The sequence below is a fragment of the Acanthopagrus latus genome, chromosome 17 (genome assembly GCF_904848185.1).
Source record: "Acanthopagrus latus isolate v.2019 chromosome 17, fAcaLat1.1, whole genome shotgun sequence".
NCBI classification, from domain to species: domain Eukaryota; kingdom Metazoa; phylum Chordata; class Actinopteri; order Spariformes; family Sparidae; genus Acanthopagrus; species Acanthopagrus latus.
Window position 1 is genome coordinate 21,600,738 of NC_051055.1, and position 17,211 is coordinate 21,617,948.

At 41.2% G+C, this 17,211-nt stretch overlaps 2 protein-coding genes across 2 annotated transcripts; one reads left to right on the forward strand and one right to left on the reverse strand.

The window, feature by feature from the left end:
- Positions 1–4,341, reverse strand: cxcr3.1 (chemokine (C-X-C motif) receptor 3, tandem duplicate 1). The gene is made up of 3 exons (XM_037075402.1): positions 2,555–4,341; positions 1,299–1,695; positions 1–1,210 (listed from the first exon to the last, which is right to left on the reverse strand). The coding sequence occupies exons 2-3, from the start codon at positions 1,686–1,688 to the stop codon at positions 461–463; spliced, it is 1,140 nt and encodes a 379-aa protein (XP_036931297.1). The 5' UTR covers positions 1,689–1,695; positions 2,555–4,341; the 3' UTR covers positions 1–460.
- A 7,456-nt stretch (positions 4,342–11,797) lies between these two features.
- On the forward strand, positions 11,798–17,149 carry trim35-28 (tripartite motif containing 35-28). The gene is made up of 6 exons (XM_037075390.1): positions 11,798–12,453; positions 14,015–14,110; positions 14,225–14,455; positions 14,543–14,565; positions 15,049–15,167; positions 15,309–17,149. The coding sequence occupies exons 1-6, from the start codon at positions 12,031–12,033 to the stop codon at positions 15,842–15,844; spliced, it is 1,428 nt and encodes a 475-aa protein (XP_036931285.1). The 5' UTR covers positions 11,798–12,030; the 3' UTR covers positions 15,845–17,149.
- The last annotated feature ends 62 nt before the right edge of the window (positions 17,150–17,211 follow it).

Consider the following 17,211-nt stretch of genomic DNA (forward strand, 5'->3'; position numbering starts at 1 on the left):
ATCATTTTATTTATACCATACAAAAAAATGCAATGCAATATACAGAAAAAATGTAATATAAAATATGCAATGAGTTGAATGAGAAATAATAATAAGTAATAAGTAGATAAGTAAAAAAAAATAAGTCACAATGCTTACTGCAGTCGGTTACATGTTTCCCTGATTCATTCATGTTAAAGTTCTGTCTCGGAGTCAGAAAAGGATCATATTACATTTCTGCAACACAAGAAAAATAGATCAGCTGCCTATAAGTAGAGGTGTATGACCTAAAGTTAAATACCCAGTGGTCATGTCAGTATTCATCTAGGACTAAAAATGCACCATGAAAGACAGGAAATCAAAAGAAAACATAGCCTGCTGCAGGTTACATAACACAGGAAATGTAAAGAAACACATTCCACACTCAGCTGTGCATGTCTCTGTCTGTTAAAGTCAATTTGAAAGCGTGTTCATGTTTGCTTCAGATTGCGATGGAGTTGGAGGTGTCACCGGACTCGGACCAAATGGAGCTCCTCCTGCTGGACTGGTGGATTGTCTTCATCTTGCAGCCCAGTGACCTCAGGATGTTCAGGAGCTGACGCCGGAACTTCACACCCACAAAGGCGTACAGGATGGGATTGAGGCTGCAGTGGAGATAACCTACGGAGGAGGTGATTATCCTGGCTTTCTCCAGAGATGATCTGACTCCACAGGTCTCGTTGCTGCTCCCAGTATTAAGTGTATCCACCATGAGGGTGATGTTGTACGGCGTCCAGCAGAGAAAGAAAACCGCCACCACGGCTACGATGACCCTGAAAGCCTTCTGCTTCTGGAGGCCCTGGGAGCCGCAGCGCAGCCGCCGCAGGATGGAGGAGTAGCAGAAGATCAGGATCGCTGAAGGCAGCAGGAAGCCCACTATGTGGTAGAGGAGGCGTGACGCCAGCCGCCAGTCACCCACTGACCTGCTGACCTTGAGTGCGTCTTCTGACAGATTATCAAACTTTAAGAAGTTGTGAACGCACTCTGTTTTGTCTCTCCTTATATCCTCCAGAGCCTCCAAAAAGATCCAGTCAGGGATGGAGAGGAGCAGGGAGAAGAGCCACACTACCATGCAGCTGATGTGGACGACCCAGGGGTTCCTGCGGGAGTACATCTGGGTGGCGTGGACGATGGACAGGTAGCGGTCCAGACTGATGCAGGCCAGGAGGAAGATCCCACAGTAGAAGTTGATCTGAAGGAACAAAAGAAATGAGCCAAAGATGAGTGGAAAAAAAAAAAGAAACAACCACTGTTATCATACTATTATGTGCTGTTATTACCGTAAAAACAGCTCCTGTGATCTTGCACAGAGGTGTGCCAAAGGTCCACCCAGGAGCCTGATGGGCCTGTGCAGCCCACAGGGGCAGCGTCACCAGCAGCAGGACATCTGCCACACCCAGATGGAGGATGAAGGTGTCGGTCACACTCCAAGTCTTCCTGCTCTGGAACAGAACTCCCAGCAGCAGCCCGTTCCCCAGGACACCCACGGCAAAGGCCACCGAGTACAGAAATGGGATGAACATGGCCTCGAACTGCATGCCCTCTTTCAGGTCGCATATATCCCCCACCCCATCACAACAATACTCTTCAGACGGGTATTCATAAGTGTCGTTGTAAAATTCATCCAAGCCTTTAAGGTCTTCCTGGGAAAATCTCAAACCGTTGGCCATCAGTGAACTGAAGAAGAAAAGGACATTTGGTTTGAGAATTTGACCTGTGTAGTCTGTTTCAACCACAAGGGGGTGCTGTGTAGCTTTGAACAAATCTATATCCATCTAACAGATCTATCTATCTATCTATCATCTATCATCTATCTGGACAATGACAATGACTTAAATTGCTGCTCAAATATTATTCAGTTTAAAGGTGCCCTGCGTGGTTTAGGGGAAGACATTTTAATTTTAATCAGAAGATAAAGATCTTCCTCATCAGCTCAGGATTTGTACACTGATTTGAGCAATGACCATCGTCTCACAGGTCAGTTATTTGCTCTGCTCAGTGCAGTGCAAAAAAACAAGACAGCACCTGTGACTGAATGCTTCAGTCTGCAGCCTGTCAATGGGCCAAAATTCCTCAACACAAGTGAATTTGTTGCCACAACTTTGCCACACGTTGCCGTCGACTGAAACGACTGAAAACTAAATGACTGTGTGAATCATAAAAATCTCACTTCCCTTTATATAATAAGACTGAAGAATCACTCACACAATGTGACAGCGTCTAACTGAACGACATACCGTCGGGCTACAGACACCATCAGAGTCTACTACACTTTGGTCCCTAGTGTGAACTCTGGGTCTAAGAACAAACAGCAGAAGGGGTGAACAAAGATTCAGGTGAAACAGCAGATGTCCGAGGTTCAATTTAGGTTAATCAGTTTAGTTGAATAATTAACCAATTAGATGAGTTAAAAAGCTCATGCACACAAAACATGTGCACAAAGAGTTACAGGAGCAGCTGAGGTAGGCATGTGTATTCAAAACTAGATAATAATGTATGCATCTTGCAAAGATTTGGGCTTAAGGTACAAACATACCGAGTGTGTGATCCTCAAAGAAGTGTTCCTCCTCAAAGCAGATATTGTCTTCAGTTAAGATGAGCTCCGCCTAATGATCTAGTGTTGCCAGTAACAGCATCTATAGAGCCGTCACAGAGGAAGCAGCAGACAACACAGAAAGAAGACCTCCCACGAAGCATGAATGATAAAACTGTGCATAATTTTACCATGAGAGCAGCGATGTGGTGTTTAGGGACACTTGCCTTTGTACAGAGAGCTCCTGTGATTTAAACCTCATGTTGCATTTTATTGTCTCCTTAGATAAGATTTTGATAATTGAATTTTATGTATGACAAATTATTTTTTTTAATCATTATTGCAACATTCATTCAAAAAACAAAAACAAAAAACAGGTAACTGGCAACTATCAGCTAACTCAACTACCAATTATCAGCGATAGTGGTGAGGTGAGGTGCCACTGCAGAGCCCCAAAGATACTAAAGCATGATAACCACTGGCGGTGTCGTGGCCTGTTCGCCCTGCTGTGAGCCGGCAAGCAGCACAGAAGTATGCCGTGGCAAGTGATAAAGAAGTATCTGCCGGCGAGTGGTACAGACGTGTCCGGTGGTTAATGACACTGAAGTATGCGGTCGTGACTAAGGCAGATATTATCTGGCGTAAAGTGATACAGAGGTTTCTACTGCTGTGCTACTAGACTACAGAGCAGCTTATTTCCCCAGACTGTGAGAATCTTAAACTCAAACCATTCTTATACCATTCTCCAAAGGAACAAAACAAAAAAAAAACATTCTATTTTTATATATAATTTTTCCAATCCATATCATTTCTGTTTGTGATTAGCATACAGGGACTACAAACCTTTTACAGCCCTGTTGTGATGTCATAAAATTAATCTTGAATCTTGATTTAAAGGTCTGGGACCAGTCTAGAATATTTATCCAAACAGACATCAGCTTGTTTATAAATTCCCTGTAAAATTTCATTTGTTCAATTTTTTTATTTATTTATTTTTTTGGTAAACTGAATCAGACACTCCGAGCCACGTTCTTCTCCGGTCTTATGAAGGGACTTTTAATCAGTGTAATGGTATGAGTGGGTGAAAAGGGCATTAACAATTGCGTGTGAGTAGGCTGGTATATTTTCCGAAGAAGCTGATGAACACCTCCTCCTCACTCATCAGTTTCATTTGGTTTGAATGTTGACTCTCAGAATCTGTCCTTGTTGAAGAGATACAGCTCTTGATCTTGATGAGACCTGACTCCATAGAGAATGTTGTGTGCAGACATGCTGTGACAACACAGTCACTGAGTGTCCCTTGCAACTGTGTGCCCTTTCTGGTGTATGTGACAAATTGGACTTTTGGGTCGCCCTTGTTCTCCAGAAATGATCTTTTAACTTCCTTTAATGACCACATGCCTGATGTGATGTCTAACCAGCCATCTCGCCATTTGAACAGATTTGACGCATGAATGCTCGCGCTTTTTTTAGTTTCAGTTTTTAATTCATTCATGTGTGTACTCACACCATGCTGCCATGGTCATGTGTTTGAAATGTAACACCCAGTAGCGCTGTCACTGCACTGATTAATATATCAATTTCAAATGAGTTGTAAAATCAAGTCATTGCTTTCCGAACTTGGTGCTTGACTTTACAGGAGATAAATCAATTGAGACTCGAGCTGGATTTGAGAGACGATGACTCAAATGATTTTTTTTGTGTGTTTCAAATTCATTTTCGTTTTTAGTCTGGCTTTCAGTATTTCAATGTTTAAAAGTGATGGAAGCGGGGGATTTTGTTGAGAAGAGAATTAATAAACAAATAAATATGCTTCTTTAAACTCATTTGGTTTTTGTTTGATTGCACAAATACATAATTCAAACTGTACTGCTAAACTAAACAAAATGCCAATTTCTACATGATGTTGCTTTAAAGGATCATAAGTGATGCACCCTAAAAACCAAAAGCAATAATTTACGCACGTGAAAGTAAAAACCTTAAAGAAATCTCAGAATTTATGGCATGAAAATGTGCATATTTGTGAGAAATACAGATTGACACTAGTAAACACAAGAGCTGGCTTCATTTTGTGTCTCACATTTAAAAAGACAGAGATAAGTAAATATTGCAGGGCTGATTGTTTTGTTTTCGCTTGTCTGATTGTGCACATGGAGCAGTGAAATGTGGTCGAGCTGTTCATCGGGGGTTTGTGCGTGTGGTGTCGGTACAGAGATGTACTGGAACATACAGCAAACTTGTTATTAGGCAACGCTGTCGAGGCAGAATGAATGAAAACTAATGAATGAACCTCTTCCTGTTTTTGATTCAGCTTTTTTTTTTTTTGGGTTGATATGAAAGGGATCCTGTAAGGTTTTAGACGTCTGGCGGTCCCAAAGCATTTGAATATTCTCAGAGAAAGCAGACGCACTCAGTGTCTTCACGCAACGTATTTTCAATCTCAAGACACCGAATGTACAAGTAATTTCACAGAATTTCACAACTTCTGATACTAATACAAAACTTTTATCAGTGTCAAATCTCTCCCCAAATCAATTTCGCAGACCGTCTTTCAGATAAGCAGCTCTTCTCCTCAAGAAAAACCTCAAGATTGTATCACACCTTTCTTTTTTTGGCTTTGCTCGACTGTGCAAGCATGAGACGTGCAACAAGCACGGGGCTCGAAGTGTCTTGTCTGTTTCCCCTCTCCCCCATCGCCAGGGGAAAGGTTTGTAGATCGTTTTCCTGTTTTTTTCACACCTTTTCTTTCCTGTCTTGTGCTGCAGTCTTCATGCGGTGACAGATGCTGATGGAAGTTGCAAGCATCTGGTCGTGAAGGGCAAAAAATTACAGTCAAATTTTCAGCCCACGGCGATAGAAAAAAAAAAAAAAACGCTGCTGGAAATGTATCTGATAGTCATTTACTCGAACCACTTCTCGCGAAAACTGAAAACAGCATGCATGATGTTGCATGTGTTGGACTTTCAGGGTTAAAACACACCTACTAAAACTCTCGAGTGACACTGAAGTTTTTCCGATGTTTTGAGAGGAACGATTCGTTACTTGAAAGCGCAGAGAGGCATGAAATGTCTGCAGCCTCAGTGTGGCCCGGTGGCCGCTGAGGACTTCTGTTTTTCTTTGATGGCTTCTAAAGCCACAGTCACGGGCCTGACTTGTGTCACTTGCAAAACGTGTTAGACCAGAAAAGGCTCTGTTATTTTCACACACACACACACACACACCCCCCGCCCCAGCTGCTAAAGTGAATGTTTGTCACTAACCACCACACTAGTTATTAAAAAAAAAAATGTTTTGTCTTTTGTTGGTAAAATCTTTCCACTCAAGGTTGTGGTGAGACAGAGTGTGTTTGTTATGTTGCAGAGTGTTTCCTTAGATTTAGGTTCTGTTTTAAACTATGAAACTATGGCAACACGTGATTTTTTTTGGGGAAGTGGGAGAACGAAAATACCCCCCAAAAGTAGTTTTGATTCCCATTATCTTGTGCTATAGTTATTGGCTGCCACGTTACTAAGTTTTGAATGGCAACCGACCAGATTAGACAGAGCACGCCACTTTGCTCTGCCTCCTGCACTGATCGTGGAGAGATATGTGGCACCGATGTACGACAAGGACAAAACCACTGACGGAAGATTGATTATTTTCTGTTAATGAGCGTCAGTGAGGAGACAAACTACCAGAGCGGCTCAAGATTTTCCCCTTCGCTGCTGTGTGAACACCTGCAGAAATGGTTTCCTGTGCCTGTCAGTTTGAACCCCTCCTTCCTTTTGCACCTTCTCGCTCTGAATCACGGTGGTCTGTGTCACCACAATGGAGGTTAGTGTGCCACTAACACTTGAACCCTAACACACTGGAAGAGGCCGTGCTCAGAATTAGTAGTGGCGCGCTGAAATGTTTGAGGCCTGACATATAAAATGTGGTTGCCACAAGCTGGCAAAGGGAAAGAAAGAGGGCAGATATAAACTCCCCTGACAGAAATCCTTTTGACTGTGTGGACTCTGATTTTAGATGAGGTTATGTAGCATCTCTTTCACTGAGTGCGTTGCAGCTTGACATACATACATACATGCATGCAATAAATAAATATATAAATAAATGAATAAATAAATAAATAAATAAATAAATAAATAAATAAATAAATAAATAAATAAATAAATCTCCCTGTGAGTAGCTGCCTGAAGACAGGGGCAGATAGTGAATTACTTTTAGCTTTTATTTTTCAGTGTAAAAAAAAACATCAATGAAAAGAGCAACAGTCCAGTTCACAAGCACTGTCCTTCTGCAGTGTTCCCTCCCCTCCATGTGTAAAACAAAAAAACAACAATTCAATTATCAATAATGTGACTTCACAGAGATTAAACACAACATAAACAAATACAGATGAAGCATACTACTTATGATTTATGTGTGTCCACTTTGTCTATATCCTGTTAACCCTACAGAATACTTTAATAATCACAGAGGAAACTTTTAAAAAAAAAAAAAAAAAAAACTTTATTGTTGTTATTCATCTCACACACATGCCTTAAATGCACACACATGCACTTGCATGGCCAGAAGGTGGACTGGTACCTGGACATGAACTGATCATATAATTCAATAAATGAATGAATGAACAAAGATACCTTACCGACTCAAGCCAATGCTTTTCAGAACCATTCTTTCATATCCTAAAAGGCATTCCCTCGTAATCTTTAATAAGAAAAAAAAAACTTCTTTTTTTTTCTAGTTTCAGAGAATAGTGTGGAATTATTGCTGTCTGTACCCTCACTATCTCCCGAAACATTAAGATGGATTTCTGGACATGTGAAATGTGAGCCTTACATGTGTAATATAGCTGATATGAGTAGATCTAATGTAATTCTATGAATCTTCATTAAGAAGTTGTTGTATTAGCACAGTGCCAGAAGTGTTTTTGCATTTTTTTCCTTGGTTAATGCACAATTTCATGACATTTTTTCATGTTCATGTTTATGTTGAGAAATAAAGCAATGTTTCCACAAAGCACAGAAATGTTGCAACTTCACCTTTCTTTACTTGGAATTTTTCAATTTTACGTTGTGACACAACTCTAACTCAAAGACTGGTGATGTGTGGGTACAAAAAAAACAAAAAAAAACACTGTATTTGGGTGAGGAACAGCACATGTTTTGGCTCTGAACACTTGTTCGTATTGTCTCTTTAATGTTTTTGCTTCTTTTTGAATTAGGAAGTGTCCCGTACCACATCCCGTCTCACTTCTTAGGCTGGCTCTTAGGTTTTGCTTCCTGTTTAATTGTAAAATGCTCATTTCTTGTCTTGTTTCAGAACAACTCTGCCTTCTGTGTCCACCCATCTGTGCAAGTAGCTCAATTTGTGTCACCTGTTTCTCGTGGTTTCATCCTCTAGTGTCTTTGTTCTCCTCTCTCGGGACCTCAGTGTCTCGCTTTCCAGCCCTGGTTTTCATTGTGTTGTGTGTTTTCCTGTTTTTTTTTTTTTGTTTGTTTTATTGGGCTTTTTTTTAAAAGTAAAGACAGTGCTCTTCAAATGAAGATCTGATCTCTGAGTTGTGCATCTAAGTCCTGTTAGTTTTGATTCATCAGTCCTAATATTCCAGTGTCTGTCCGGAGGTTTCATGCTTTGTGAAATCTTGAACGGTGGTCTCTTGCTTGCACAGTGTCTGACCATAGCCATCATGCCACCTCAATCCCCTCCATACAAGTCAGCTCATATATGAGTAATCAGAGCGTCATATGACCCGTATTACAGTAATGTTGATAAGAACATATGAATGTTGTCTGACGTGTACAGTTTTAATGTGGTTTGCAGAAATGTACAGTGGCAACATTTATTCTTGCAACTGGGCTGGACTTCATATTTCTGCGTTTACCCACTATAATCTAGTTTTTTAACGATGCTTCCTTTGAACCTGAGGATGCAGAGATTTGAGGATAGATATAATAAAGTATTGGAGTTTCTATGATGGTGGCCGGTGTTGTGGTATTTAAACACATCGTTCTCGAGTTACAGTGTTTGTGGCTGAACAATTGAATGATTCATATGTGGTATTTCCCTGTTTGTCCAGTCACGAGCGGGGTTGTGATAGCTACACCTACCTTTGGTTTTTATATTGCCACACTGATCTATGGCCTAACACACCAAAAGGTATTAAATGGATAGCCACCCTGTTGTCATCATCTCACAGTCCCTGAATCATCACTGCCAGTGTCACTTTGGTTGACTTGTGAATCGGCTTCCAGGAAGTCTCACACCAAAGATCACAAAACCTTCCCTAGAAATGATTGTATTTGTGCACTTCTTTGTCATCACTTGTATGTTAAAAGCACCCTCAGCACCCGTGTGGATTTCCTGTGTGACATTTACTGCTGTCACAGTCAGTTATCATGTTGTCGTCCTTCATATTTTGCAATGAAGCATGCATAGTTCATCACAAATATGGACACAAATACATATTCTTTTGCTTTGTCGGAAAAAAGATGACTGAAATGTAGCTTTTTTAAAAACACATTTTGTGCTGACAGTACACAAAATCTCTGGCTTTGTGACAGGAATCGACTTAATATTTTTGCAAGTCAAATGTATTATGATGGTGCTGCTACTGCTACATATCGGAGCTGCACCAGTGGGAAGTCCGATCCTTCTGTCGGAGTGAAGTCAAAGTGTTCAGGCGCTTTGAGCACCATGCAGGGTCTCTGTACGATTCGAGAGGGGCTCAGCAACCCATGTAACACCAAAATAACATCACACCTTCCTCTTGTGGTTTAAATGTGACGAACTGTTTTTCAACACCTGCTAGAAATTCGTCTTTAATATATGAACTCACAGAACACAAGGAACATGCACAACAACAAAAAAGTCTCCCTTTTCAGGCTGTTACATTATTTATTTCAGGGAGTCTGAGTTTTAGTCTGCAATACATACAAGCACACATGGCAACAACAGCCTCCATCATGTCCACCGATGATGGCTCCAGGTAGCCAGCACTACTGTAGACCAAGGTGATGGACGTGCACTGATTCTGAACATGTGGTTTTCAAAGAACAAAAAGGGGCAGACACTGAAACAAATCACTCACGTATATTACACATGATGTCATGGTAACACAATGATCGTGTGGTTTGCTGCGTTACTCTTTCAGGGACAGAGGTGACCCCATAGTCACCGTATCTCTTAATAGCACTCTAGCTCCACCTGTTGGATATATTTGCATCATGGAATCTTTTATCTATCTTTTTTTAAAATAGTTTACACAGGTAGAGAATTTGAATATTAATACGTGACACTGTAGCTCACATGTTTGTTTGTCAATGAATACATGGTATTGGTTTGAGAAGTTGTGATGTGCCAGTTATTTGACACACATAATATCTAAAGTCTAGGCAGCCACTGCAAAGAGGAGAAACACTGATAACAGAAAGCTTTTGGACCTGCGCAATATACTAATACATACTTACAATGTAATACTACCACGGGACAAGGCTTCACTTCCTATGGAAACTTAGGAAAGCTTCATTCCGAAACAAAATTCTGGCCAAGAAAGAAAAACTAAAAAAGAAAACAAATGCCCTCTGTCCTCAATGAAGAAAAACGTTCCCACACGGGCTGCAGCACAGAGCAAAATAACTACCATGAGTCAACCTGACCTACGTAATCCTCAAGAAGCCCTTGAGAATCCAGTTGGTGCCCTCGTTCAGTCTGCTCTGCTGACAGAGGAAGACACAGAGTTGTCTTTACTCTCTCGTGATGCAGCACAGTGACACAGCAACTGCTGAGTTATCTCAGACCAGCAGGAGTGCAAGCTGGCACGGCATGTCCTGTGAGGGCAAACAAAACAAAACGGTCAAGTTTGGATGCGTGTTTATGTCCATGTGACCGTACGTTAGAGTGCTGTCATGGTGTGTGTGTCTCTATAGGAGGGGCCAAGCACCTGTCGAGGCCGCTCCTGTTGTTTATACAACATGGTGACCAAGGCTATATGGTAAAAGAATACATGATAATCAGTAAGTTAATTTTCATTAGTACTCTACAACTGTACAAATTCAAGGTATTTGTACTCAGCTGAAGCGTTTAAATTCTATAAAACGTTATACTTCTACTCCATTACTTCTCAGAGGGAAATATTGTACTTTCTACCCCCCTTCATTTGTCTGATAGCTTTGTTTTCCACTGAGTTACTTTCTAGATTCACATTTTTTAATATATATTCTTATATCCATCTACAGTGAAAACCACATCTTTCACTTAATGTGATTTTTTTTTACACACACACACACACACACACGCACACACACACACACACACATATATATATAAAAGATTGAGTGTTCTTTCATGGGCTGAGAAAACACATGAGATGTTATAAAATAAAAATTTGACTTTGAATTCACTGTAGATTAAACTCAAAATTAACTTGAACATAAACAACAAAATGCAACATAAACCTTGACGCAGCAGTAATATTAAAGGTGCATTGTGTAGTTTTTGGCCGATGATTTTTTTTTAAACAAAGGAGAAAGAGAATTATTTACCGTTTTTTTTATGCCTAAACAAAGCAAACTAAATTAACAAACTCTCTTTGTTTTCATGACTGAAAAAAAGTGATCTTGAAGAACAACACAGTTTTATACTGCTTTACTTTGTTTATATGTGGCGGACCCTGCCACATTTCTAGCCCCATACAGTGTTCTGGGAACCTTATTTTCCTCTGAGAACAGCTTGTTTATTCAGTTATGAAATAGATGGATATTTTTATTTTCTCAGGGTGGTATTAAAGGGGTACTATGTAGTTTTGAAGAATAAATTCAAACCCTGACTTGTATTATTTACAGTATTAATGAGGAAATAACACAAACTCAGAAAGGTGTATTTTTGTTCCATAAGTGAATAAACAAGCTGGATAATAAGGTCCCCTGTTGAAGCTAGAAAGGTGGCAGGGTCCGCCACATATAAACAAAGTAAAACAGTATGAACTTATTTTGTGCTTTAAGGTCAGTTTCTTTATTCAGTTTATTCACTCAACAAAAGAAAAAAAAAAGATAATATGATTTTAGGTTATAAAGAAAATCCGTCGTTGAAGATCTTCCTTTTCCCTAAAACTACAGAGTGCCCCTTTAACACTTTGACTCACCTCCACATGATGGACTCATCATGTTTCTGCTACAGCCTCCAAATCCACTAGAGGGTGGTGTTGTATTAAACCCAGATCAGTTTTTTACAGTTTTTCCTGTCTGTCTCTGAGAGACGGAAAAGGATTCAGCCCTTCAGTGCCTCTCCGAAACCAACTTGCTGCGCTGCTCTCGCGGTTTGTGGGGTTTTCCTCCTCTCTCAGTCGGTCACTGATGTTGTTTCTTCGTCCTCTGTAAGCGTGAGCACACTGTTGAAGCCTCCGCGTTATAACACGGAGCCAGGGGAGTGCGTATTTGCCTCAGTTTTTTTTTGTTGTTGCCAAAAACGAAAGTAAAGTGAAGAGGGCCCGTGGAGCCATGTCTGACAGTGCGGAAGAGGAGATGTCGGAGGATCGCGAGCCCCTCCAGAAGGACCTCACCTGCCCCGTGTGTCAGGGCATCTTCAGGGACCCCGTGCTGCTGCCCTGCACCCACAGCTTCTGCCGGGAGTGTCTGGAGAGCAGTATGAAGTTCAACAAGAGGTGTCCCCTGTGCAGGAAGGACTTTGAGGAAGGGCTGGTTATCGCCAACCGCGCGCTCAGCGACGCCTGCGAGACCTACCTGAAGACCAAACACACGAGGCCGAAGCTGGAGAGTGGCGGCGAGGACTGCTGCAACCTGCACCTGAAGCCCCTGGAGCTGTACTGTGAGAAGGACGAGGAGCCCGTGTGCGTGGACTGTGTCAGTCTGCACAGCACGCACAGGCTGCTGTCCCTGAGAGACGGAGCGCCGGTGTGTAAGGTAAGATGGTCTCACCTGTTGCCCACCTGGTGTTTTGGTGCCGAAACACTTACCTCCTCAAAAAACCGTAATATTTCCTTGATGGCACTAAGCTTCAGGTTAACAATAAACAACTGTATTTCAACTGTTGTTGGCAAAATGAAATTACTGGGGCTGTTGCAGATGCACACAAACTATACTTTTTATTTGTAAGGAACTAAGATCCACATTACAAAGTGCCTCACAAAGACAGCAAAATAAAAGAGCCATACAATCATCAAGTCATAAATAAATCAAACTTAAAACAGATGAAATGAATCCATTAGAACTTAATATTGGTTGTGCTTCATGTTTCAGTATACATATGCTGTATTGCATCCTATATGTACTTCTCCATTAGATTTGAATTATAATAATGTTTATTTAACTTTGTAACCTTATCTAAACAAGGTTACACAGTGCTTCCCAGAATTAACACATTATGTTTTATGATTTTGTGAGATTCTATCCTGTGATGAGATTTTTGAGGTATCACGGCATTATAGAATTATTATTACCAGTTATGATTAGTATCGAGTACGGTTACATTACTGGAAAATTACTCAATCACATGACAAAGATGGTGTTAAATTAATACTTGAAAAGTACAAAAGTCTTCTTCTCAAACTCTACTCAAGAGTATTAGTTACTAAATTACTACCCACATGAGACAACAGTACACCATTGTAATATATAGTTGATTATAATAATTATTGATTAAATACACAGATCCTATGTGTTTATTATAGGATATGTACAACTCTGTAGTTGATATCAGATATTTAAAGACCAGTTACAGCAGGCATTTTTGGACTTTGACCCTTAGCAGCAAAAGCACAGGAGCTCTAATAACATAAGTAAAGACTCAGGCCCTCTTTGTTGTCCATTCTTCCATACACAAGTATACAGTTGTGAAGAAGTGGTTTCTCCCAGAGGCCTTCGCTGCCACAGAAGACACCAGACAGTGCAACACGTAAGGACCTGAACTGAACATGAGACTAAGACTGTAGATACACTAGAATACAGGACGGTGAGACAAATCCAACAATCCAACTGTGTGGCGAACACAGCACTTTTACAACCTCCTTTTCACTCTTTGATAATTTTTTTTAGGAGGTTCAGTAGCTCATTCTATAGTTGTATCTGTTGCTAAGCACAGAATACTCACATTTCATTCAAAGGTTTTCACCCAGGCTGTTTAAGCAAGAGACATTCATGAGAATCACACTGACAGCCTACTTCTAACATTAAAGAGCTGCATCCTTGTCTTGTCCTTTTTGTTACTAATGTGTCGTATACAACGTGGAAAAAAACAAAACACAAGTCTGGCCCCTACAAATCTGGCCCCCTTCTTAAAAAAAAATAGTTGAATAAGCCTGCTGTGAGGTGTGGCTCAGTCTAATCACTGTGTCCTTACCAGTACCCAGTGTATAGAATACAGATAATAATATAATACAGGTATAATACTGTTCTGAAACTTCTTGTGACGGCACTTTTTGCTTTTCGTGAGCTCGTTTCTTGTTTGTTTTTCTTCTACCTGCAGCGGGAGCTGAGCTTCAAAGTGCAGATTTTTGAGAAGAAAGTGGAGTCCTACAAGAAAACGACACATAAACTGAACAACGCGGTGGAATACATCAAGGTAGAGTTACCGTCACATCTCACACTGTTCAGTGAGAAATGAAGAAACTCGCCAAAAGTAACTACAGACTGCATGGATTTTATTTCATACGTATCTTTGTCTTGCTTAACGCAGTACCAAGCTGGACAGGCGGAGAAGCAGATCAAGTCAGAGTTTGAGAGGCTGCACGCGGCGCTCGTGACCGAAGAAGCTCTGCGTCTAAAAGCCCTGGCGACTGAGGAGGAGGAGAAGATCGCTGCCATTCAGGAGCTGGTCACCACCACAAACAAGGACATCGTCACCCTGAAGGAGCTCATCGACACTCTGAAGAAAGAGATGGGCAACGAGGATCTGCCCCTCCTGAAGGTGAGAGAGGGCAGCCGGTCCCAGACTTATCAACACTGTTCGAAGCTGCACTGAACTGATCTCAATTCACTCTCTTTTGTGTTTCAGAATTTCCAGAATTTAAAAAGAAAGTAAGTAAAACCCACAGCACAAGAGGCAATCACAGATATTGTCTACACCACAACACAGGCCAGAAAGTACATTTCACCATATGTTTACCATGATTATGTATCTTTCAAACAGACTTTGCCCTGCACAGTTTCACATTTTTGTCATTCAGCTCTCATGGAGATCCAGCCTCGCCTACCGTCTGGTACATGTCCGCCCAAAAACGTAATTTTTGTGTGTGCGTGGTGCTCCCCACACTTGGACACACACCAAACACACAGCTTACTGTGGTAGCCATCACATTACATTCCCCTTCCAAAATGTATTGCGGTTATCTCACACTTGACGAATTTGAAGATGTGAGTCTGTTGATCTTCACAAATCAAGACTCAGCAGCCTAACTCTGGCATAGCTGTCGATGAAGGACAAAAAAAAGTTTGAATAGAAAACTGAATGGTGACACCACCATCTCTCATTAACTTCATGTGCTGCCGTCTTTGCTCTAGAGCCCAGTGGACTCGTGACGACCCTTGCCTACCCAATGACTCTCTTTTGAGTATGGGAAAGCACGTCGGTGCTTTGAGCTACAAGATCTGGAGGAACATGCAGGCCCACGTCAAATATAGTGAGTAAAGTACACCCTGTTAGTGGATGAGAATGCTGATGTGGTTCGGGGAACTGATTCAAAGCATTCTTAAGCCTATAAAGATTGTTTGTGACTTTATATTCAACAACAATGTTGCGTCTTGTCTCTTCCTGCGTGCAGATCCTGTGGTGCTGAACCCGAACTCAGCCTCTCCTTGGCTGAGCCTGAGCGCTGACCTGACCAGTGTGAAGGAAAGCGCCGAGCGGCTGACCGCCCCTGACAACCCGGAGCGCTTTGATCCCTGCGTGTTCGTCGTGGGTGTCGAAGGTTACACCGCTGGGAAACACAGATGGGATGTCATCGTCGGTGACAACCCCAGGTGGATTGTGGGGGTGTGCAAAGAGTCAGTGACCCGTAAAAAGAAGTTCACGCTCTCTACGAGCCGCGGTGTTTGGTCGATAGGACTGAGCAAAGGGGCGTACACCGCCTCCACACCTGAACGTACGGAGCTGCAGGTGCAGCAGCGTCCTGAGAAGATCCGCGTCAAGCTGAATATGGATCGGGGAGAGGTGTCGTTTTGGGATGGGGGAACGGCGAAGCACCTGGTTACTTTAACACACAAGTTTGACGAGAAGATGTTTCCTATTTTCGGCCCTGGGCTCCATAATACGCCGATGATCCTGGCTCCAGGAAAAATGGCTGTACACACCTCGTGATGGGCGAGTATGCTGCATAAGGATCGCTGTTGAGTGAAAATAAATGTAACTTTATATTTTCAAGTCACACACTTTTTACAAGCAAGAATACTGTGCCAGTCAAACTGGGATGAAAAAGAATCTAAGAAAGTAAATTACAACAACAAAAAAAATAAATAGACAAAAACTTAACCGGAATATAGATAAACAAGTCAAATGGGAACGCTTCTCAAAAATTACATTTCAATCAAATAAAATATTGAAATGATGAGGCCGACCTAAAGCAAATACCGCACGGCAGTTATGAAACTTGCAGACTGATGCTTGAAAACTTTAAAACATGCACACAGTCAGCGACTTTTTCGCTGTCAGCTGATGATGAACACCACATTTCCTTTTTTAGACGTGTCTTAGCTGGAGGAAGCAGGACTGACCAGTCCAAAATGACACCAAAATAAGTGGCTGCATGGCTGATGTTGGTAGACAAAACTGATTGAAGATATAGATTAAGTCATCTCCATTTATTTATTGTGCTGCAGGGGAAATTTAAAAAATAGTGTGAATATAATTAAGTTGTTTTTGGGCTACTAGGGCTAATGTTAGTAGATACTTGCTATCTTCCAGTCTACCAGGAATCAGAAGAATGGATTAATGCTTGGATTCTGTGTGTTTCAATTACAAATGTGATTTTTGTTGATTCTCATATACTACGGTCTGAAATGTTAACTGTGCTGGTTTGTCAGATCTGAGATGATGTTATTAGTTTGCTGTTCATCACTCACTACAGATAGTGTGGCCAGGAAGTGGACACTGAACACAGCAAGGCAATATTTTAAAGTAGGATATACTCCGGGTGGAACAGAGTCACTGTACAGCACCGTGTTTTCCTAACTGAAGAATTCAATATGTGGCATCAGTTTCACAGACTTGGATCTAAACTGAGAAGACGATTTAAAAAAAAGTCTTGGCTTAGTGCGTCTTTGTCATACACACACTGACTGTAACGTGACTGTGTTGACATGTGTGCCACCATTCCAGCGTAAAAAACAGACAAAGTAGCCAGAAAGCAAAAACAGTTCTGGAGTTGAAATGTGGAAAGAAAGGATACGACTATGGCCCAGAGGTTTTACGCCACTAGGAGTCATGATGTAGTGATTCCAGTGAGTTCAGAGCACCTGCATGCTGTAATGAAAATAAAGTACATGGCATCAGTGTATTGAGATATTTGTCCTACCCCTGGTATATAATGCTACTAATGCTCAGAATCTGTCTGAATGTGTTCTCTCAATGTGAGCAGTTGATCAATAAAGTATGTGAAAATCAAAATTGTTTTGTTTCGTTAATAAGAAATACGTATTTTTCTTAGCAGGTTATGAATAAAAAGTAAA